At 34.6% G+C, this 25,250-nt stretch overlaps 2 protein-coding genes across 4 annotated transcripts; one reads left to right on the forward strand and one right to left on the reverse strand.

Annotated features, from left to right (window-relative positions):
* The first annotated feature begins 988 nt into the window (after nt 1-988).
* On the forward strand, nt 989-10,878 carry LOC143063727 (nucleoside hydrolase-like). 3 transcript variants are annotated; one of them, XM_076236063.1, is made up of 7 exons: nt 989-1,141; nt 3,686-3,787; nt 5,284-5,496; nt 6,952-7,129; nt 7,314-7,430; nt 8,102-8,238; nt 10,511-10,878. In XM_076236063.1, exons 3-7 carry the CDS (start codon nt 5,317-5,319, stop codon nt 10,859-10,861), a joined length of 963 nt encoding a protein of 320 aa, XP_076092178.1. In that variant the 5' UTR covers nt 989-1,141; nt 3,686-3,787; nt 5,284-5,316; the 3' UTR covers nt 10,862-10,878. The 3 variants fall into 3 exon arrangements, with proteins under 3 accessions (XP_076092178.1, XP_076092176.1, XP_076092177.1); XM_076236061.1 differs by lacking the exon at nt 989-1,141 and adding an exon at nt 1,155-1,302; XM_076236062.1 differs by lacking the exons at nt 989-1,141; nt 3,686-3,787 and adding an exon at nt 1,197-1,302.
* Nucleotides 10,879-11,198: 320 nt separating this feature from the next.
* LOC143062046 (uncharacterized) lies at nt 11,199-23,962 on the reverse strand. The gene is made up of 7 exons (XM_076233895.1): nt 23,951-23,962; nt 19,664-22,153; nt 18,403-18,546; nt 16,197-16,310; nt 15,236-15,389; nt 13,312-13,464; nt 11,199-11,633 (listed from the first exon to the last, which is right to left on the reverse strand). Exons 1-7 carry the CDS (start codon nt 23,960-23,962, stop codon nt 11,548-11,550), a joined length of 3,153 nt encoding a protein of 1,050 aa, XP_076090010.1. The 3' UTR covers nt 11,199-11,547.
* Nucleotides 23,963-25,250: the final 1,288 nt, after the last annotated feature.

A 25,250-nucleotide genomic window follows, 5' to 3' on the forward strand; every position in this document is an offset into this window, starting at 1 on the left:
AGCAATAGGATGTAATTTATGTTGGATTGGTCAGTACGACATCTCTGCTTGATCAAGAATCGTTTCTTTGCTCCCTCTGCCTCTACATCAACCCCCCTACCACCACAACCACGTGTTCTAGTAGACTTTGGTGGCATGACTGTATTGTTTCCGAGAAATCTACGTATTAATCAGAAAAAGAATGAATGGAGCAGTATTGATAGGGAACACTATGTTGACGTTATTGCTGAGAACGTAGTAAGATCGCGGTATGAACGCAGTAAAATCGTGGTAAAAACGTGCTATAATCGCAGTAGAAGCATGGTAAGATCGTGTTACAATCGGATAACTCGTGGTATGGTCGTAGTGAGAACGTGAAAAGCGTACGAAGATCTTGATAAGCGTAGTGAGGTCGCAGAATAAGCGCGGTGAGAACGGGGTATAATCGTAGCAGGATCGTTGTAGAAGCGTAATGAGGACGTCGTAGCATCGTAAAAGCAACGAAAATTTACATTTTCATGCCGCTCACACCACGACCTCACCACGATCTGAATTTATTTTAGATTGCGGTGAGCGTGGTACGATCGTGCTCTAGTAGGACTGGGGCTTCAATGACGGAAGACTTTCATCCTCTCTTGTGTTTTGGGCAAAACCTGCAGGAAGAAGACAGAGAAATTTTTATCATGAACTATTCAAGTCTTTAATGTTCTAGAGTTCCTATTGTTTAAGATAGACATAGGAAGATGTACATATATCACATATATCTAGATGAATTGAATGGCACGTGCTCTTTCTAGCATCTTATTTTTTTTTAGCTATATGTATTTCCCAAACTGCATGTTTGCTATTTTGTTTGATATCTAGCTCCTACTCTAATGTGACATTGTCAACATAATTGGTGTGTGATTTCATTTATACTTCAGTCGTCATTTATTTTCGTAGTTCTTTGCATTCCCCCCTTTATATTCCGTCCATATGAATATTTCTTTCTGTTTCCGTTTCCGTTCCGTTTTCCGTTTCCGCCGTTTAGCAACTGTTACACCATGTTTTTACCGGGTACTGATGATCACTGATAACAAAAGAAAACTGATTACACAGGAATGATCAAGATTATTATTACCAACGATTACGATACAAAGTACTTATCAAAACTGGTTTCAAGGTCAGTGCAATGTTTATTTTTTATGCATGACTTCCTACGCATACAATTATAGTTGAATGATGTAAGGAATTTCTTCTAATTTGAATTACCCGCCTTTCAGAAACATTTGACATGAGAGTACCATGAAAATTAATGGAAGAAATTTTATAAATTTCTTAATTGTAAGTATAAAATATGTTTACTATTACTACGTTTTAACTCAACCATGTCAACAGTATCGATCAAATGTGTGAAAACAGAACCCTATGTCAATTAAGAACCGTTGAAATGTGTTTAACTATGATCAAGTATTTGACCTAGTTGTGTAAGTATTTTTTATGGCAGAATCTATAAATAGACACTTAAGGTCAGGTCAGTCCGAGGGTCAGTCGCTGTGTTATCATCACAACGTCCGCGGTATTTTGTTTTATTTATGTTGCGCTATAGTAAACAGTTGAGGTCTGTATATTTTTTCATAGATCATTTCGAATCAGTTCATGTGGACAATTTGGCTAAAACTACTCTGTACATGTAACAGCCTGCATGTGCATCATTTAAAAAAAATGCATAGCCTGACCTAGATAAAGTTCCAATTCAATTTATGTTTTAGAACATTAATACTAAACTGAATTTTGAGGTTCACTTTTTTATACGGCCGTCAAAATTTTTACGGGACGTATTATGCTACACAAATGTCCGGTGTCCGTCTGTCCGGCGTAAACATGTCACACCGTAACTTGAGAACGACTCATTTAAATTTCACGAAACTTAACATAGTTGTTTCTTATGATGGTCAAACGATCTGTATAATTTTCGTGAAAAGTTAAGATTAATACTTTTTGAGTTACTGGACATCGTAACAGGGGGGTGTTTTTTTTTCACATGTTGCGCCGTATCTCAAAAAACGATCTATGATTATTGCTTAAAAAACTTTACACACTTCTTGGTTATATATATATACTAGAACACACCCGTGATATCGCGGGTCCGTGACTGAATTAAAGTATATAACTATGCGCAAGCATTATTTTAGTATTAGTATTGTCATCTGATAAAGTCATGCCGATTATAAGATACACAGTTTTCTCTGCTTTCAAATCTTTCTGTTTGAACCCGTCGAACTGGAACTTATCAATTATTGGTAATATTAATTATTTGGAAAACAAAAGGTCCTGGAATGGAGTATTTTATAATCAACAGCATTGTCCTATATTAGTTATAAATAAAGTTGAATGCTTTGATTCGCTGTTTTACGTCATGCCCGCTAACAAATTGAAAACTGTACCTATACGCCTTATTTTAGTCCAGAATTTTAGTATTCGTATTGTTATCTTAGAAAGTTTTACTGATTAAAATACTACAATAGGTAACAATTCGACAATTTAGTAGTATCAACCCTGTGATTATGACCCGTGTATATAGCATATTAATCCTGAATACACCGTTTGTTGGTGCGCCTGTCAGATGCGGAACGTACAGATAAGGTAATAGGTAACAGGTGAATATACTATTGGTATCGGTATCGGACTCGACCCGGAACTTCTTAATTATTGGCAATATTAATTACGTGGAAAACAAAAGGGCCTGGAGTGGTGTAATTTTTAATCTACACCTTAGTACTATATTAGTTATATATAAAGTTGAATTCTTTGATTCGTCGTTTTTACGTGATGACGGCTGACAAATTGGACCTCGTAATTTTAGTATTATAGATATCAATCTAAAGATCTGTGTAATTTTTGGTGATGATTCAAAATTGTATTTTAGATTTATTAAATTTTTGTAAAAATAAAGGGGGGGGGGGTCACATATCGCGTCGTATCTAATAAACTATTTAATTACTGCATAAAACTTCATATACTTGTTAGTTATATAAGTCTGAAGATCTGTACACTTTTTCGTGATGATTCTTAATTTCATTTTTGAGTTATTGAATTTTTATTGAGTTTTTTGGTAAAAAAAAAACATTAAGAAATATTGTGAGCAATTTTTTTTCTGTCTCTAATATAAACTTCCTATTGAGCAGGAATAAGGAATGAGTCAGGATATACTTAGCATGACTTGCTGTACAACTCCTGTGTTATTCCAAAAACATTTATTATAGTTTTTTTTCACGGGCGTATCATGCTGTTTATTGTCCTTCCTACTGAAGGGGCCAACATTATTAAAGTGAACATCCATTTATTTTTAATTAGTTTTTAATTTTCTCAAATAAAATGGATTTGAATTTAATTTTTATTTTTACATGTACAGGTTTGTCTGTATTCAGAGCAAAACATGAGATGTAAACACAGCCATTTTAGCTACAAGGTCCACATGAACCTTAATTTTAAATTATCTTCAAAAGATTAAGCCGGATAATTTGGTTATTTCATAAAAAAAATTATCTGATTTTTTAGGACATGGTCTCTTTTTCTTATGTATCAAGTGTTACCTCAATTCAACTAATGAAGAAATCTGAAATTAAATTTTAAGAAATTAAATTGTTATATTTTTATGCATTGTTACGGTGCAATTGGTGCAACAAAGAAGGTGAAAGGTTAATAGATACTCTTATTTTTTCAGCGTTCGATTAACTTTCACCAGGAACACTCAGTATTAAAAGTTCTTGCATCCGAAGCTAGGAGGGTACAACAGAGATTTTATACAAAGAAGCGAAACCTAAAGGTATATCTGAAACATGAGAGAGAGAGAGAGAACGTGTGTGAGAGAGGGAGGGTCGTCTTGAATAACCTTATTGGACACAAGTCAGTTCTTGTATCTAAAATTTTAAATGAAACCCAAAGGAGTTGACTGCGGTAGTGACATATGATCACCTGGACTTTTCTCGACCGACTTTAAAAAATCCCTGTTTGCCGAAGTGCGACATCGGTTTGGCCGTGATTGATGTATAAATACCTAACCACGTCCGGTCGAATGAGATAGTAAATTCGATACCACGCACTCTTCATATTAACATGATTAAAGAGCATTCCCAAAAACTCGCCGAGGGGCCCTTAGATAGTCTGTAGCAAGGGAAAATTTCCCTATCCAATATACCCACATTTCGTGCCGGTAAGTCGGTGAATTCTCTATAAAATAAAAATAAAAGTATATATAAAGTAAGAAATGTTTATGTTTCTTTTATATAACACATTTAATACATTTTAAGTACAAATTTACGTGTTATTGTCTAGTATTATTATAATATGTCTGACCAATGTAAAGAATGGTCATTTTACTTCCCGAAAAAATTATAACGTTTTTTTTTGTAATTTGGTAACAAGTAGTTTGGAGTGTCAACATTGGTCTCCATGGAGTTTTTCAATGGAAACTCTCCAGTCTGTTGAAATTATAAAAGAGTAATATTGTATACTAACATGATGTGGCTGTGTTGTCGATGTTCTTAAACTGGATTTAGAAAAGACTTTCTGTAAAATTTGTTGATAGTTAATAGTTACCCGTTGGCAAAATGTTTAAAAGATCTTTAACAAACGAGAAAATACTAATTGTAATTTCCCCATTTGGAGTAGCAATTTACTAACCTCCACTGCCAGTTGCGTTCACAATTATATTGATTTAGGAAATCTATTTGGAATTTTTCGGTTTACAATGATGTTTTACTTTTCATGCAGTGCATTTAAATCACTCCCCGCGTTGTTTTAACTGTTATTCAATTGTTTTGAGCAATCACTGAATATTTATCCTACAAACACTTGGAAAAATGTTTCACTAAATTTTCTTGACATTAACTATTGTTATGATATACAATTCAGATCAGCGAACTTATTTAGCCAAATGCAATCAATTTTTACATTTTTATGTCGTGCTGTACACCAGAGACCAAACGAAATAAAATTTTAACTTATTGGTCACCGTACGGCCATCAATAACGAGCCTGTCCAAAGTTGGGAACATGTAGTATAGTGGTTGTCCTTGGGTAATATCAAATGTGTTTTTTTTAATAAGTCCTAGCGTTCGGTGCCTTTTATAGCCTACTATACAGATACGTTTTTCTCATTATTGAAGGACACACGATGGCATATGATTGCGACCGAACGCTAATGTTAACTGTGGTGGATAGTTGTCTCATTGGCATTCATACCACATCTCCCCATTCATATATAATTATTTGATCAACCGAATTATTATTGACATATAACATTTGTTTCTTAAATTTACAGCTAGAACACGTTGTCCCTGACTGTAAAGTGAACATGAAGAAAAAGATTATTATTGATACAGATGCTGGCCTCGATGATGCCCAAGCTATACTTATGGCTTTGGCGTCTAGTCATGTGGAAGTCGTTGCTATAACTACAGTGATGGGTAACACCAGATCACCTCAAGTTGCTTTAAATGTTTTGCGGATTTTGAAGCTTGCAGATCGTTTAGATGTAAGTGCAATCCAATGAGTTGTTTTCGTATACTTTTTATTTTCCATTTACGTCTTATATTGCAATGTTATTATAAACATCAATTCTTATCCTAAATATAAGAACCATAACAGGATTTTGATTTATAAATGTTTACTTTCTCGACAAAAGTAGCAAAACAAAATTGAGTAGTTTTCTTTTATATGTGTCCCTAAGAGTGACTGGGGAATAAAACTATGGTAAATATCGACTTCTTCATACTGGCACTTAATCTCTCACCAAGGTGGGACGTCCATTTGGTTTTGCTGGATGCACAAGTACTCAGCCACGTCCGATCAGAAAAGGACGTCATTTCCGTGACGCCTCATAATGTAAATAAGAGAGAGACATAAGCCGAGATCCCTTGCAACAACTCTTTGACGAGTTCGTTAGTGGCCTGTTGCAACGCAAATGTTCTATTCCTATCTAATATACCCTAATTTTCCAGTGGGTATCTTAATTTTTTATATCTTTATCGCGGAGGCCTCTATTACAGGACATACATGTACCTACATTGTGTATTGTTAAGGATTCTTGTCTTGACTGACAAGCATGAAATATTTGCCACTGAACGTTAAGAAACAAAGGGCCAATCAATAATAATCTAACACTTTCTGCTTTTAACTATTTTCAAAGCAATAATTACCCGAGCAATTATCTTATTACAATGTTTTATTTTTTATGTTTTACTATATGAATATCATTTTGAATGCAACAGCGTAGTCACCTAAAAAATCGTCTAAAATTGATATTCACCTTGCCTTTAATCCTAGGAAATTGCTAAAATTGACACCTATTTGTAAAAAAAAACGTCACGTGTTACCATGTAGAGTACCAAATGGATAATTAACGGTTAACTGTAGTAAAGTAGAAGGCACCAAAGAGATTTTTCAGGTACATTTTAGTCGAATGTTCCTAGCAAATAAAAAGCTGCATCATAAATTGATCCAAGTTAACAAATGATTGCATGGCTTACATATAGCTAAGATAAAATAAAGCAGATTGGTATATAGTAAATCTATTATATAACAGATAAGCAACAATCCGATAACTAATTATCAATTTTATTCGCCAATTTTCGGTATTACAATATTTATAAAGAAATAAATAATCTAGCACCAGTTCAAACAAGCAAAATGACAGGACAATATTTTTTGTATAAGCCCAAAATTATCAAATGACACTATTGAATAAAGACCCTTTATAGTCATAAAATGCATATTCTACATGGTCTACAAAATAAGTATAGGTCAAACTTGTGATTGACTTGAGGAAACTATACGGATGGAACAATAATGCATGATTGTTCTGTATCTACAAATCTATCGACGGATCAACCGACGGGGCAATCAAAAACCGTGACAAATGTCGGTAAAAATAGAAAAAGCAAACTCTCCTTAAAAACTGTGTCTTTATGATAAAACCATATATTTTCAGATCCCAATATATGTCGGATGCAACCAAGCTCTAAACGGTTTTAAGGTTGAAGGATGTTCCGGATATCATGGTTCCGATGGATTTGGAGAGTCTCCAGACCCAAATGCTCCAGACTTTTCTTTGGTTCAAAAGGAGGACGGAGTCAGTGCTTTGATTCGTTTATCTAAACAATTTTCTGGTACGCTTTACTGATAATTTTAAGAACACAAATTTTAATTTTAAGTTTTTATATTCTAGATCTGCTCGCAGGTTTATATTTATATGTCCATATATTTTTGAACATTGTTTTGAACTCGTTTTTCAATGATTTAAACGAAAAATCAATTTCATACAAGGTTATTATTATTTTGTTTCTGTTTTAGGTGATATATCAGTTGTATGCATTGGGCCGTTGACAAACATGGCGATGGCACTGAGAAAAGATAAAATGTTTGGTCAGCAACTGGAAAAATGTTATATCATGGGAGGAAATTATTATGGTGCGAGTATTATAGAATATGAAGTAAAATTGATAATGGAAATGGGGAATGTGCCAAAGAGACAAAAACCCGACCAGAAAACAGCCCTAGGAAGGCCACCAATGGGTTTCAACACAGCGAGAAAATCCCACACCCAGATGCCGGCTTCAGCTGGCCCCTAAACATAAACGTTTCCTAGTAATAATGGACGTCACATCGACTTCAAAACATATAAATGAACACAAATTTTAAAAATTCATGACAACCAAAGGGCTCCTGACTTGGGATGTCACAGGTTCAAACATGTGGTTGGGTTAATCATGATGTCTTTTTTTTAATGTATAATTTATGCAGTATTAGAATTAGACATAATTAAAATTAGTTTTAAAGACTGAAAAAAAAGAGTATGGATGTATGTAAGGAACTTGTTACATTAAAAAAAAATTAATTTGAGAGTATTCAGAAAATAATATTGTACAATATCATTTCCAAAAATAGTAACATCGAGTCAATATCATTTCGTTATATTATATTGATCCTCGGTCAATATAATCTGAACAGGTCCGTATATAACGTATTGAACTTTTCAATTGATAGATACTGGTCGATTGAAATATTTAGTGGTCATTACTAAAACAATTTCTCTTCCTGATCAATTATGCCGTTAAACGATGTTAACATTTACATTTTAGGAAAAGGAAACGTTACAGTGTCAGCAGAATTTAATTTTCACGTAGATCCAGAAGCAGCAAGAGAAGTTCTACATGATTTATGTTGTCCTAAAACATTACTTGGATGGGAGACTTGTGATGAAAATTCGTTTTCTTGGGTAATTTGAATTTTCAGTTCTATACAAAATAATCTGTTATACAAATACTCACATCCTGATAAATTGTTGAATTGGTCAATTAACGAAATTCGAATTCACATTGCAAAATGGTTGTTGTTCAATGTTTTTTTATAAATAGAGACAGAACATTCAAAGCGCCATATGACGAAACGAAACCGACAACGCCATTGTATAAAAAGTAAAGCAAGACGAAAGAGAAACAAGTCCACGAGACATTACATAGAAAACTAAAGATGATGAAAAAAGTTATCAAAGGTACCAGGATTATAATTTAATATGCCAGACGCGCTTTTCGTCTTAACAAGACTCACCAGTGACGCTCAGATCAAAATAGTTATAAAGCCAAACAAGTACAAAGTTGAAGAGCATTGAGGAGCATTGAAACACTAACACAACACAATACCGGTATTGGGGTGATCTCAGGTGCTCTGAACAGGAAAGTAAGCCCTGTTCAACCAGTGGCGACCGTTATGTTGCTCACGGTAAGTGCAAATTCGATTATAAGTATATTAGGGATGTCACAAAAGAGGGACGAAAGATACCAGAGGGAAAGTCAAACTCATAAATCGAAAATAAACTGGCAACGCCATGGCTAAAAATGAAAAGGACAAACAGACAAACAATAGTACACATGACACAACATAGAAAACTAAAGAATAAACAACACGAACCCCACCAAAAACTAGGGGTGATCTCAGGTGCCCCGGAAGGGTAAGCAGATCCTGCACCACATGTGGCACCCGTAGTGTTGTTTATGAGATAACAAATCCGTTAAATAGTCTAATTCGGTAGGTCACATTCATGAAAGGAAAGGGGATTGTAGTTACGACGTAAGGAACATATCCGATATAATTTGGGAAACGGTTATTCCATAACGGTCAACCAACTCGTGATGGCGTCCGTAAAATTTACGAAGAGATTATTTCATCTTCACCATTTGGAACAACCCTCTATCAAGAAAATCATGATAGGAAATGCAAGCACGGGAATATCGTATCAATTGGGAGATATATACACCGTATGCAGGTGCTGCTGGAATGTTGCTACTTAGAAATTGAAAGTTCACAATTGGAAAGCTGAAATCATCTCTTTTGTCGTAAAGTTTTGTTTTCAATCGACCCTCATTGTCAATTTCTAGATGTAAGTCAAGATATGAGGCCGACTTAACTGTATCTGTTGTATCCTTTATCTCTAGTTCAATGGGATAGATGCATTCGACATAGTCACCAAATTTTGAATTATTTAGTGAAAAAATATCATCTATATAGCGGACAGTAGAGTTAAAGGATATTGCTAACTTCTTATCTTTCTTTCTAAGAAGTTCCTATATCGAGGAATAGAGGACGTGAATGTGATACAGATATTCCATAACGGTAACCCTACTCATGACTTTTGAAAAACGTGCGGAGGTCGATTTCAATTTTACCACTGAAACCCTTGTTTCAATAGCTTTATTATTAGCAACAACCCTCTATGAAGAAAAGTTATGATAGAAAACACATATCGTTGAGATCTTACAAAACATATTTAACACCGACAAATTTTTGTGCCTGTCCCAAGTCAGGACTCTGTCCTTTATCAGTCGTGTTTTTTTTTTAAATTTTAGTTTATTTATATGTTTCAAAGCTAAGTGTGACGTCCATTTTCACTTAACTATTACATATTTTTGTTTAGGGGCCAGTTGAAGCACACGTCTGGGAGCAGGAATTTTTTCGAAGTGTTGAATACCCATTGGTGGCCTTTTTCTGCTCTTTGGACGGGTTTTTTTGTCTCTTTGACACACTACCAGTTTCAATTCTCAATTTTATAAATACAGCATTTACCTTTAGACTTCCGGAATAGTAGACAATTACCAATGCAATATTAGAAGCACATCATATTGCTGATGAATCATCTTTAGTTCGTATATTACCAGTGGCGGATGCAGGAATTTTCGAAAGGGGGGGTGCTAGCCCAGGGCAAAGGGGGGGGGGTGCAGGGGGGGTGCAAACATATGTCCCGATTCAAATGCATTGATCGGCCAAAATAAAGGGGGGGTGCGGACCCCCGGAACCCCCCTCTGGATCCGCCACTGATTACTTTATTCAATATAATACTGGTTACATGACTCGGTGGCTGAGTGGTCTAAGTTGTTAATCTTCAGTATCAATAGCCTGTCAACATGCGAGTTCAAATACCGGAATGGTAGCATGATTTTTAAAGTTGCTTAATATATTTTTGAAAAAATAATGTTAATTTTCTCAAATTTTAGGACTGGTACAAGAATTTTCTCAATATGAAATCTAATAAAATTAAATACCTGGCAGAACTTGAGAAATATACGATGAACAAATATTATATTCCAAATATAAATAAAGGATTGATTCAGAATTATGAAATGGCAGATCAGTTTTTAATGGCGATTGCTCTTGACGAAAATGTAATAATGGAATCTAAAACAGTGTACGCAGATGTTGAATTGAAAGGGGAACTGACACGTGCACAGATGGTAGTTGACTGGAATAAAATTTTAGGAAAAGAACCAAACGTGAAAATTGTAACAAAATTTGATAAGGATCGCGCTGAACAAATGCTAATGGAGTCCCTCAATGAAAACGATTAAAAAGCTTATCCACAGGATTTTAGTCTTTTACTCATATGTATACCATGACAGATTTGTTAATGAACTGATACGTTCAATGGTGTAAAAGAATCAAGACTTCTGTTCTTAAACTATTAGACGTAAACAAAAAATGTACGCATAGTACAGGATTTTGTCAAAAATCAAAGTAAAATAACGTATTTTAAAAAACTGTCCTCATATTTCCGACATGCAATTAAAAGTCATACATGGACCAAATTAGTGCTGCTTTCTCCTGATTTTGTGCGATATTTGTATAAAACGGACCGAGCATGTTTATAACCAATTAAGATACAAGTGGGAGTTTAAGCTAGCAGGGGCATGACAGTTGATTGAAAAGTCCTCAGTTCATTTTACAGTGATATGAACTTCCGCCTTCTTTTTTAAATTTACCTTGGGGTGTGTTTATTATTAATAGATAAATACTTTTTTTTATATTTTATTCCAACAAAAACCTAATTTTACAAGTAAACATATTGTCCATAATACATATACGAATACTAAACAAATTATTAAGAAATAATTTAACACAAGATTATGTTAAGCTCATCACAAAAGTGTCAAAGTAGTCCCTTAAAGATCGTGTAATACCACAAACCAAGATATGTCTTAACTTTTGCTATTATTTCAATTCATTCAATTTATTGTATGAATATTGCTGGTATCCTTTAGTCTACTATTATCCTTCTGCCTGGCATGTACTTCACACAAATTTGGCCAATAGAAAACGAATAGCAATTTGTTGACACTGGCACTAAAATGATAAAGAAAATTTATATATTTGTTTTATAATTTAATGAAATTATTGAAAGATAGATTTAAATTGATTAGTCAGCTTTGGATAAAAAAATATAAGTTATGACATTGGAACTTAAATAAACTAATATTGTTCTTGGTATTGTAATATGTTCCGAAAATATATGATGTACACCACATATTCTAATGCAACAACGTTTGTAACGTTCATTTTGATTGGATAACGTCACTTTCTTACAATTGATGCTATGGGACGTACGCGCAAGGGCAGACGGCATATAACAGATTTTAAATACATGTTTTAACGTTGTTTTCTGTCAGTTTCATTAGAATGGAGATAACAATATTGTATTTTAAGCTCCGACGGCATCAATTCTAATTAACGCGTCGCCAGTAAACTTAATTTGCGACCATCAAATCCCCAATTGATGCCGTCGGAGCTTAAAATACAATACAGTTATCTCCTAAGTGTTAGTCTTTCTATGGTACATGTATGCTCTATAATCAAAACAAATATAACGATTTTGTGTTTGTTCGATATGTACGAGGGTGTGAGTTCTATATTCTTTTGGGCTTTTTTTTTTTTTTTTTTATTGTTTTGCTCACTTTTCTTAATTTTCATATGTTTGCCTATCATGTTCAATTCTTTATATTTTTGCCCATTATTCTCTATTCTTTATATTTAAAAAAAACAATTATTCTCAAGTGTTTATATTTTTACAACCAATAATTCTCTATTTGTTTTTGGCTTCTTTTTCTGTAGTATTGTTCCCTCATTCGCTATTCAGAACCTCGTGTACAGCAGTCAGACAAAACGCGCAACTACAACTTTCAAACTGAAGACCCATTGGTGGACTTCGGCTGTTGTCTTTTCTTGGGTCGGGTTGTTGTCCATTTGACACATTCCCCATTTCCATTCTCAATTTAATTTATTATACAATAGGAAGTTATTGGCATTTAATTTTGTAGTATTTCTTTGTGGTTTGTTGTGCTGATACATGCATATGTGCGATATAGTCTTTTGTAGATTTAGCGTGATCGATTCTAGAAAAAAATACCACTCGAACGGTTGCTAGGAGCCATATGAAAATAGCATTAGAATAATAGTTTTGGCTCCATATTGTTGACCATCTCTCACTACTTAGAGACAAAGAACAATAATCAAACCGCTGTTCCTTTGAATGTGTTTTTGATGTGTGTGTAATCATTAATTTGTGTGATAAAACGATACAACAAAACTTACTTTTCAATTATTTGTTTTAGCCCAAGTAATATCATATCAAATTAATATGCAATAAAAAATGAAAAGTATAAATATTTTACAATTTTACATTTTTGATCGAGTAGCAAAAATAATGTGTTTATGTTACACGGATGTCCCACTCGCACTATCGTTTTCTATGCTCAGCTATACCCTGAAAATTGGGGTCAAAACTCTTAATTTGGCATTAAAATTAAAAAGATTATATCATAGGGAACACCTGTACTAAGTTTCAAGTATATTGGACTTCATTTTCATCCAAAACTACCTTGACCAAAAACGTTAACCTGAATCGGGACAGATGGATGAACGAAAGGACAAACGGACAAACAAACGAGCGCAAAGACCGAAAAACAAAATGTTCTTCAATGGGGCATACAATTGTGTTATTTGTTCGTTGAAATGTACAACTTACTGTCAGGACAGCACACGTCATAATGTGTATTACAGCTATAACTCATTGGACATGTTGCATTAATACAGCGAGCAATACTGTAGTAATCTTGATGATATGGTGGTCCAAATGGACATGCTGAACCTGGTATCAGTTTATTCCCTACATGTATATCTGAAAAGAAATATTGCTTGACATTTTTGATATTTTACCCATCCAATCTTCATTGTATGTACTAGTACATACAAATAAAAATAAATATATTTCAAGATACATGTAGTTGGATAGGCATTCATTGCTTTTAGTTTGGATAGTAGTAAAATTCAGAAAGCAAGATCACGATTTATTAACTGACCTTAATGGCTAGTTGAAATTATTTCGTGCATGTTCATGATGCTAAATAGTGCACGTGTTTTGCTTGGCAACACGTCCCCAACGAACCACTCAATCATCAATCAAACCAATTGAACAAAGGTATTGATTTTGCCTATGTTGAAGACTCGTGAAGTGCATTGTAGTTTTTTATATCCTCGTCGTTTGGTTGTGTTTGTATTTGAATATTTTTCTTCTTTGTCATATAGCGTTGTCAGTTTGTTTTTGACATACGAGTTTAAATGCGCCTCTGGTATCTATCTTGCTCTCTGGTGGATAGTTGACTCATTGGTAATGAACTCTTTGTTTATATTAAACCTCAGTCATTGATTTTAAGTTTTTATAATTGCAAGTCAGTGGTTTAGTATTGGTATTACAACACTTTGATATTGAAAGCTGTGAAATTAGATTTGGTATTATGCTATTGTATAACAGACTGACTGAAAACCATGCGATCTTCAGTCTGCATATGCTCTAATAACACAGGTAATTTATAATTGGGTTATTATTCAACCGAAAATTAGTTGTTCAGTTCCTTTTTAAGCTACATTTTACTTTAGCTTGTTGAGACCCTGAAGTAAAATGCAGAACTACCTAAGGTGGTAGACCTTGGTTCAGGGAGATAACTCTTTAAATCAGTTATGTGTTTGTTAAAGTCAAGTTTCATCAATGTTTTTTTAAGCATTTACCTGAAACAGATTGAAAATAATCTATGTAACCTAGAAGCTTAGAATATATTCTGAAGAAATGGTTGACACAAACGTACTGATGATTTTAAGAGTAATTTCCCTTAACCTAGGTCTACCTCCTTAAACAACTGATATATTCAATTTAAGCACTGGAAGCTCAATCAAAATCAGTCGGATGGTGTGTGTTGTACAACAGGAGGCGCTGAAACTATCGGGGCTACCGATCTCGCGCGTTAAAGAGGTCATATAAATTCCCTCAGTTTTAGTTTTATTTTACATTGATTTGTATCTTTTTATTGGATTTTTCAGATTTCAACATCGGTCAACTAATCAAACATCCTATTCATGCATAGTGTGTTTAATATTTATAATGATTTTTTTTCAATACTACATGTCTCTCCTTTTTCATCACATCACCTACTGAAATGTGAGAAAATTATGTTTAGTCATAATTAAGGAGGTGTCAGGAAATAATGTATTGAAATCACATAATCATTATGTTTGACTATCACACACTTTTGTGTTGTAACAGTGCTATTGAATCAACGTTTCAGTCGTTGGACTACAAGTCACCAGGGGTATCACAAGCCCCAAGGTCAATGTGTTTAATAATTCCATAATTCGAAATTTGACATTGATCTTTTGTTTTAAAGTTTTCAGTTTAAATTATGTTCTTAAAATCTGTAAAGTGCCATAATTTTCCAAAATAACCAAGGTTCCCATCTTTCAAATTGTTGGGCTTTATATACTTAAATATTTCTTATAATTTCGAACTCGTGTTAAGGGAGAAACACATTTAAAAACATGACGTATTATTCATTAGATCTTCGACACCGTGAACTTTTTAATATAATTTGCATGGACTAAGTATGAGCATTACTTACCAGGATTTTTTATTCTTGACACTCTAAATATAAAGGGATCACGGCCACATGAACCAGCCACGTAATGACCCGCTTCCCGTAACACGTCACTGAATAAAATCTGTTCCTCCTCTTTGTAGAAAAATACCTTAGATACTCCTTCTATATGTGGATACTGTAAAATAATAATAATAATTGGTTTTATAAGGTTCATCGATTATTTTTCAGGAAACTTCCCTGTTTTTAAGTTGTTGTATATTTTCATTTTTGCTTTGTCTATAGCATGTCAATATGCCAATTATTTTGGTTATTATATTTGTTGATGTTTAAGATTAAAACACAATGTTGACTGCTATACCCCTATTTTTGACATTTTTACCTATTAAGTCTGTTTGTTTTGGTTAACAATGTTGTCAATATAAAAAAAAAATGTATGCGGTTGGCATATAAGTGAGAGGTTTAACTAGTTATAAAACATGAATCCACCATTTTTTGCAACTGCCTGTACCAAGTCAGGAATATGATAGTTGTTTTCCATTTAAACAAAACAAATGGCAAAAACATGACGCTACTTATGTTTGCGCAGTGGCAATCACGAATTAGTTGATCGATACAATATGTATATGTCTCAACTCATAAGCTACACGTTTTCGCAGACTTAAATTAAGATTACAGATATCAGAAAGTTTAATCTAAATTTTATTAATTGTGTCATATTTCAGAGTGTAATATAATGACTGAGCATGGATTCGAATGGCTGTTGATGCATGCATAGCTGTGGAGGATTAATATCCTGTCCCACTGCTGATGGCCTTCGCGCAATACCATCAGCTTTCTTTTTGAACACTGACCGAAGTCTTCCTTGTATGTGTATGAGATTCGGTACTCTATTGTTGCCTTAATTTACACCACAAGATGATACATACTGTTAAATACCTGCTTTTTATCAAAACTAATTACGGTGTTTTTTTCATAAACTTACGACAACTTGCTGTGTTTTATTGACTACCACTTTATAAGAATCCACCAAATCTTGATCAAGCATACCAGCATAACAGATATCCCGAATACGTTTTGACCGCATCCCAAATGTCCTCTGAAATATGAAATGCTTAAGGTGTCAGATGTCTAGTGTCTTTACCATTTTTTTGGTTAAAAACTTGGATGCAATCGGTTATGTATAGGTATAGGATTATGGATATGACAAGTGTAGTTTTATCTTTGAAGTAATCAGATAATAATGTTTTCTTCGCTGGTTTTTGGTGAAAAATTTCTAAGATCAGATAAAGCCTAACAAACGGACATGTACCACCAAGGCTCTCATAAGATCTGCATCTCTACTTCATTAACCGGATTTTTGTGACAAAAATGTCGGTTATTGATTTGGGGATGTACGGCGGGCGGGCGGCAATCAAATGTTGTCCGTGCATTAACTCATGAACCGTTCAACCAAAGCTTTTAAAATTTTAATATATGTTGTTACTGACAACTAAATGAAGGTCAAGTTCAATAATGGCGATTTTGACTTTTACCGTTCAGGAGTTATGGATCTTGAAAGATTAAAAAATGGAGTTTCCAGTCGTGTCCGTGCATTTACGCATGAACTGTTCTACCTAAGCTTCCCAAATTTTAATATGTTGTTACTGATGACAAAATGGAGGCCAAGTTCAATAATGGCGATTTTGACTTTTACCGTTCAGGAGTTATGGTTCTTGAAAGATTGAAAAATGGAGTTTCCAGTCGTGTCCGTGCATTTACGCATGAACTGTTCCACCGAAGCTTCCCAAATTTTAATATGTTGTTACTGATGACAAAATGGAGGTCAAGTTCAATAATGACGATTTTGACTTTTACCGTTCAGGAGTTATGGTTCTTGAAAGATTGAAAAATGGTGTTTCCAGTCGTGTCCGTGCATTTATGCATGAACTGTTTTATCAAAGCTTCCCAAATTTTAATATGTTGTTACTGATGACATAATAGAGGTCAAGTTCAATAATGACGATTTTGACTTTTACCGTTCAGGAGTTATGGTTCTTGAATGATTGAAAAATGGTGTTTCCAGTCGTGTCCGTGCATTTTCTCATGAACCATTCAACTAAAGCTTTTGAAATTTTTATATGTTGTTACTGATGGCAAATTAGTTCAATAATGACGATTTTGACTTTTACCGTTCAGGAGTTATGGTTCTTGAAAGATTGTGAAATGGCGTTTCAATTCACGTTGTTGCATTTACTCATGAACCATTCAATCTAAGCTTTTCAAATTTTAAGATGTTGATACTGATGACAAAATGGAGGTCAAATTTGATATTGACGATTTTCACTTTCACCATTCATCAGTAATGGTTCTTGTGATATTGCCAGGACACAAATAAATATTAATAAATCCGGTTTGCTGTCGTTGTGACAGCCTCTTGTTTTGTGACGTAATTCGCTGGCAAGACAAAATCTTATTTCCTTGAAAAGATACAATTATTTGGGAGCTAATGTAACCTATTACAATATAACTATTATCTTTAGTTATTCGTTGTTTTTCTGTGGTTAACAGGTCGAAATGTACTATTATATTATTTATTTACGCATGGCTCTTTCTTGGGTGTTTTTGGATTTGTTTGTACTGTATTCCCATCATGTAATGTTGTCATTTTAGCGGTATATTTAATATTGCCATAAAGCGCGGAGGTTTGGCTAGCCACAAAATCAGGTTTAACCCACCATTTCTGTTCTTAAAATGTCCTGCACCAATTCGGGAATATGGCAGTTGTTATGTAATAGTTCGTTTCTATGTATGTTTTATTGTCGTTTGTTTTTTGTTGCACTTCAGTGTTCTGATGTTTCGTGGTTTTTTTTCTTATAGTTGATGTGTTTGCCTCGGTTTCAGTTTGTAACCCGGATTTGTTTTCTCTCAATCGATTTATGACTTTTGAACATCGGTATACTGCTGTAGCCTTTTTTACATTCATTACAACAATTCAGTTCAAAAATCGAAAATGCTATAATCAAGCAAAATATTTGGAATACATTGAATAAATAAATTCTATCTTTACTAAACACACATTCAAAACTGGCTAAGCATACTACAAATAACCTATAGTTTTTTTTCAAGATTTGACATTTTCATAGTTATTTTAAAAGAGACAGTCACATTCTTTTAAGACTTGAAAAATGATATAAGTAAGCAAATATTACCCTGTTTCTATCAAACAATATGTAAGAAGTCATTATATGGAGAAAATCTGTAGTATATGACACTATACGCTGAACACGAGAAGCCACAAGGGTATACATTTCTTCTGTGATAGAACCATCGGGATGTGTTACTCCATACTTCAACTGAAATATAAAAGTGTAATACAAATAACAATAACAAAGAGGTGACGTTTCTGTGATGGCTTTTAGTTTAAACATGTATATATGTTTAGTGGATTGGGAAACAAGTTATTGCAACTGATATTAATCCCTTTCCACTTTGCGGGTGAGAGTGCTACCTTGTAGCAGCATTAGCCTACTCCTTTTCGAAACCTACAAGGGTGTCTTTTGCGTGCAAGAGATATGACTCTCTTTTGACACGGGTCAGTCATTAATGGCGTTTATCGGATGTGATTTGTTGTTTTTGGCTAGGAAGAGAAGCTTTATACATGTACTAAATTGAAATACAGCAAGGATATTTTATGAATATCTGAATATTCATATATGACAAATAGATGCAACGTTCCGCAACTTATTTTCCAAATTTCGTTGACAGAACAAGACAAGATTCAAATGGTAGATTGTGGTATATTAATATTGGTGTCTTCTGTCTGGTAGTATTGTTTTGGGACGTGTCCCATGTTCTATCTGAATCCTTGTGTAAGGAGACTATAAGAAAATATCATATATATGGAATGTTATTCAACCAGATTAACCCACCATTTTCCTCGAGAAATACCTGCATCATGTCATGGATATGACAGTTGTTTTCATATAATGTTTCGTAGGTTGGGTTAATATAGTGGAACATTTGGCCTTGCTAGCTAGTTTTATGGATTTCTGTTTTATTTACCTTGGAATTTGGTATTTTTTTTAAATATGTTTTTTAATCAACATCTTATCCTAATATTTTTCATAAAAAAAAATCCATTTATTCATTTTCAAAAACTCCACTATAAAAAGATTTAGAATTACAACAAAAATACGCACACACTTTCAAATTGAGTTTAAAACACGCAATGTTTTTTAGAATTATCATCACTTCTGATATCAACATAGCCTCTGATAGTGAAAGTATAGAAATACAAAAACTCCTGATACATGACTCAGGAAAATTGTCTCTTTAAACTCTGTTTTCCCGTATTTATTAAGTAATTGCATGATTATTATGTAATATATCTAATTATTACCGGAGTAAATCTACATACTTTAACACAATTGTTGTACCATACTATATGCGCTAAAATCTAATATTACTCACCTCTGATGGGGTAACGATCACATCTGTTTTGACGTGTTTCAATGGACTTGGAGGAAGTCCAAATAATGATTGTGTGTCCTGTGGTGTTTGCGTAGGTAACGGCGCACCTAGTTCATGTGATTGATGCGGAGGTAATGGTTGTGCTATGTAATGTGGTGAATGAGGTTGTAACGGTGGTCCTGTTTCATATGGTTTATGAGAAAAATGCGATGCTGTGTCATGAGGTGGATGCATAGGTGATGGTGGTCCCAAGATATGATGCTGTTGCGTCGGTTGTGGTCCGACGTGCTGAGGTGGATGAGCAGGCATAGGTGGTCTCATGTCGTGTTGCTGATGCGTCGGTTTTGATCCTACAACATGTGGAGGATGAGTTTGAAATGGTGGTCTCATTGTATGTTGTTGATGGGTTGGATGTGATCCTACGCCATGGGGTGGATGAGTAGGCAGTGGCGGTCCTATGACATGTTGTTGATGGGTCGGTTGCAATCCATCGTCATTTGATGGATGAGGAGACATTGGTGGTCCCATGCCATGTTGATGATGCATCGGTTGTGATCTTAAATCATGTGGCGGATAAGTAGGCGATTGTGGTCCCCTGCTATGTTGCTGATGCGTATGTTGTGGTCCTACGTCATGTGGCGGATGAGTAGATATTGGTGGTCTCGTTTCATGTTGCTGATGAGCCGGTTGTGGTCCTACGTCATGTGGTGGATGAGTAGGCGATTGTGGTCTCATGTCATGTTGATGATGAGTCGGTTGTGATCCTACGTCATGTAGCGGATGGGTAGGTAATGGTGGTCTAATGTCATGTTGCTGATGAGCCGGATGTGGTCTTATGTCATGTGGTGGATGAGCAGGCAATGGTGCTCTCGTGTCATGTTGATGATGAGTCGGTTGTGATCCTAAGTCATTCGGCGGATAAGCAGATAATGGTGGTCCAATGTCATCTTGTTGGTGGGGAGGTTGCGTTGATTCAATTCTGTTTGTACGGTAATGAAATACTGGTGATTTGGAGTCTTGTCTGCTAGTAGGCAACTGTGATCCTGTATCTTGCGGTGACTGCGCAGGCGGCGGTTGTCTTATATCATGTGGTGGATGGACAGGTGAAGAAGTCACAGTATTGGTGTGTTTTTGAGAAGGTTCATGGTTATATGGTAAATGAGGCTGGTAGTTGTGGTGTTCTCTATAAGGTTCCGTCTGTGGTTTTTGTTTTGAAGAAGGGTCATATCTCGGATCGTGACCCGGATGATGGGCATCATTTGGATGATAGGTTGCAGTTGTTGTTTGGTGTTCATACGGATCCACTGGCCATACTGGTGGATGATTTAAGGCATCATTAGTAAGATGTTTATGTACTCTAATGCTTGGGTCACTCGTCTGCGTCTCGGGTGGTCCTAGCTGTGATTGAACGTAATAATCTCTTTCTGCTGGAATATCAGGATGAGTTGTTGTTGTTGTTTTTGCTAATGGGTGCTCAGGGGACTGTAAAGCATTTTGTTCTACGTAAGGCGTTTGTGTCGTAGTACTTATATATTCATTGGGACTATAGCGTTGATGATTTCCATGAGGTGGTTCATTCTGATGTACACCATTAGTTTCATGATATGTTGGTGTATCTGGTAATCTCTGGTGATGATTTTGGTCAACACTCATGTGTGATCTTTGTGGTTGCACATGTTGACTTTGGGGAGGGGGTTGTCTTTGTTGTGGTGGGGGTTGTCTTTGTTGTGGTGGTGGTTGTCTTTGTTGCGGCGGTTGTTGTCTATGTTGCTGTGATTGGACTCTTTGGACCGCTGTAAGTCTTTGGTGATTATTAGGTTGCCAGCTAAATTGGGGATGTTGATTATTTTGATTATTTCTATTTCGTTGTACTTGTTGCGGCCATGATGGACGACGATGAACAGGTGTTTGTTGTGTAGTTGGTTGCCATGCCGGTAGATTAGTATTTTGGTACCAATTTTGATGATTTGATGTATCCCATGTGGGATTTTGGCGCGATCTAGGCGGTTGCCACTGTGATTGCTGTTGATGGCGGTGTCCCCACTGGGGAAGTTGTTGATTATTCATACGGTTGGGTAGTGTATGTGTCATGGGTTGTTGCCGTATCTGTACTGGTCTATTTATTCCCGTTGTCGGCTGGTGCATATTATGACCTTGTGATTGTCCCCATCCATTTTGGAATTGGTTTGTAGGAGAGAACCATCCGGGGTTTTGCCATTGATTAGAAGGAAGTGGTGCTTGGACAACCACAACTTTTGCTGGTGGTGGGTTATCTGGTGGTTCTGTTGTTGGAACTATAGCTGTTGTTTTAACAGGAGCAACATGATGAAATGAACCTGTGTGTGGGTTCCATTGTTGGTGTTGATTATTCCAATATGGCGATGGGTTATTCCACTGTTGTTGGTGTAGTCCAGTTTGAGGAGGATGTGTAGGCCACGATTGTTGATATGGTCTATGCCACTGGGATGTTGCTCTTGAAATTACAATTATCTGGAATACAAATATTTCAATTTTGAATGTTGTCTTTAGGGAAAAAATTAAAGGGTAACACTATTTATTATAAATATTATCAACTAGAATAACCTCTTTTTTTCCTCGGGAAACTGCACGTAGGCATAACAACTGTTTGAGAATGTAACCGTAAAAGAAAATTACTTTAGATTTAATGAAATAACTAGCAGTCGTCAGGGAGATATGGTCGCGGCGACAAGATTGTTGTGCAATTCTGGTATAGACATAGAAATTCTACATCAAAAAGACTTAAAACACAAAACATGCAACAAAAGAGATATTATCTCATATAAAATCAATAAACTTAGGGTTATAAAATCCCTAAAAGGGTATTTTACTTTTAAGTCTTACATACATAACATTTTCTAGTTTTAGATTTTTACTTTTTATGGAGGCCAACATTGTATATCATTACCGTTTAATTTTAATTGTTGACGGAAACTTTATAATTAGATGATTATGTACAATAGAAATTATCATATCTAGAAACAAATCAGATCGCTACTTAATGAATACATAATATGAATAAGTTAGAAGGAAGGGAAATAGTTTAAATACATGATGTAGTATTTCCTATAGTATGAGGGTATGAATGGGTTTTATGTAATAGAGTATAATGGAAATAAAATACAGAATCAAATGCAAAACAAATAAAGACTAGAGGGATTTTTAAGTATAAAGAATAGTGAATAACGGTGGAAAAATAAATAATTGAAAACAAGGGCCAAGAAAAGTTAAAAATACAGAAATGAGACCCTCGTGGATCATGAAAGTGAAATATGTTGGCATCTTCGCAGTTACTGTGTGGTCAGTCAAAACATTAGGCCAAACTCTTGAGGCATTTTTTGGTCAGTATATATGAACAACTTCTCGATATCTACGAACATTACACATACGGTAAGTATGTTAAGTCGTGATCTAAAAAAATATGTATTTAACGCCAAGTCACGTATTTGTAACAGAAACAAATAGAATATAAGAAATAGCAGTATGATTGTGATTGAAAGTTCATTTGACAAAAGGTGGGCATGAAAACTGTGTAATAATTCACAAGACCCTCTCACAAGGTGTTGGTGTCTACAGGAAAGAGTCTCATAAACTTTGTACATTGATCCGAATAGTTTATATCTATACACTTTCAGCTAAAGTTGCAAAGAGTTTTAAATAGAAAACCAAAACCATTGCAAATGGCCAAAAAATCAACAATGTTAGAAGATTCCAAACTCGAAAACAAAAAAATATCAATCCAAGAAAAACACACATGTTTGAAAATATATAAGAATTTAGAGCCTTTTGTAATTGGATTTGGGGCAGTGACCCTATCACATTTTGTATGAAGCAAGTGCTGTCGTAAATTTTGTATTTCATTGGGAAATGAATATATTATTTTGGAATGACTCGCGATTGTTGTCTGTCACATACATGATATGTTATCCCGAAAAAAGGGACAAAGACAGAACAGTGGTTAAATATTGAAAAAATACCCAACCAAAAAACACGGTGAACCCAAGAGATCTGGGAAAGGTACCTAAATAGTGTCACGCGTGTTTTTCATGACAAATAAACATCCGTTTTTATTACTCCATGTAAAGGTGAATGTGTGTCAAATGTTTAAACATATACATGCTTAACATAGATGTCATGCTTTGACAACAATTTACATGTATTTCTCATTTGACAAAACTTCCTGTAATTAAAGAAACGATAAACATACTATTATTACTATTAGAAAAAACATAGACGCGACCTTAGAAAATGATGTGTAAGTGGTTTTACCCAGAGATCCATGGAGATCAGGGCAATGAGTCTAAAAGATTGTGTAACAATACCGATAAATAGATGATGTGATATGATTCCCAATGAGACAACTCTCTACAAAAGACCAAATGACATAGCATTGACTTAGTAAACAGTCATGGAAGTCCAGGTTCTAGCGTATCAGGTGGGGTGCAAATAAGTAATCAACAGATTGTTTACGCCGAAACATTCTGCTCTTAAAACTTTCAGCTGAAGTTCGAAATTTCTAACTTGATTTAAAAAAGAAGATGTGGTATAATTGCTTATGAGACAACTATCCACAAGAGACCAAATGACACAGAAATTAACAACTATATGTCACCGTACGGCCTTCAACAATGAATAATTGTTATACCGCATAGTTATCTATGATAAATGTAAAAAAAAATCAAACGAGAAAACTATCGGCTTAATTTATATACAAAAAAAGGAACGAAAAACAAATATTAAACACATGCATCAATATACAATAACCACCGAATTACTTGGGACAGGCACATACATACAGAATGTGACGGGATTAAGAATGTAAGCGGGATCCAAACCCTCCCCCTAACCTGGGACAGTGATGTAAGAGTACAACATAAGAACGAACTATACAAAAATCAGTCGAAAAAGGTTTAACTCATCAGATTGATACTAATAGATGTCATTTTCAATTCAAAGTTGACATTTCTTAGTTCCAAATTGGCATTTACCAGTTTCCGAGGAGACCCATTATTTTGAGCGTATATATATATATATATGAGGGTCTCACTATAGTTTGGGTTTACAGAATAGAGAAAAATTAATGGATAGAGAGAAATAACCAAAAACGGATAAACAATAGGGCATAATGAAATGCAAATATATAGAAACTGTTCAGAATAATAGAATGCAATACTGATTACAGAAATGAACGATGTACAGAATAAGGAAATCATATAATTTCATAAAAATTATCATTTTCATGAAAATTTTACAGAATAAGCGTTTTTGTTTTTTTTTTGTAAAGATAAAGAAAAGGCTCTAAGAATTTATTTATTTCAAAATGACAAAAATTCAATATAGAGATAGCAGAACATAAATTGACGAACTGAGTTTTGCCGAGGAAGGGGAGGGGGTTGTCATGATGAAAGAATACATATCATAATCATGTTTTACAAAAGAAAAAACTGGTTTGTATTAAGCGTGGCAGACGAATTGTGTTTCATGAAAAACATACCTTTGCATATTTCAAATAGAAGTGATGATTTATTCTTATTTAGTAAACAAAAAATTAATAACAGATTTTAATATG

This window comes from Mytilus galloprovincialis, chromosome 2, assembly GCF_965363235.1.
Source record: "Mytilus galloprovincialis chromosome 2, xbMytGall1.hap1.1, whole genome shotgun sequence".
Classification (NCBI taxonomy): domain Eukaryota; kingdom Metazoa; phylum Mollusca; class Bivalvia; order Mytilida; family Mytilidae; genus Mytilus; species Mytilus galloprovincialis.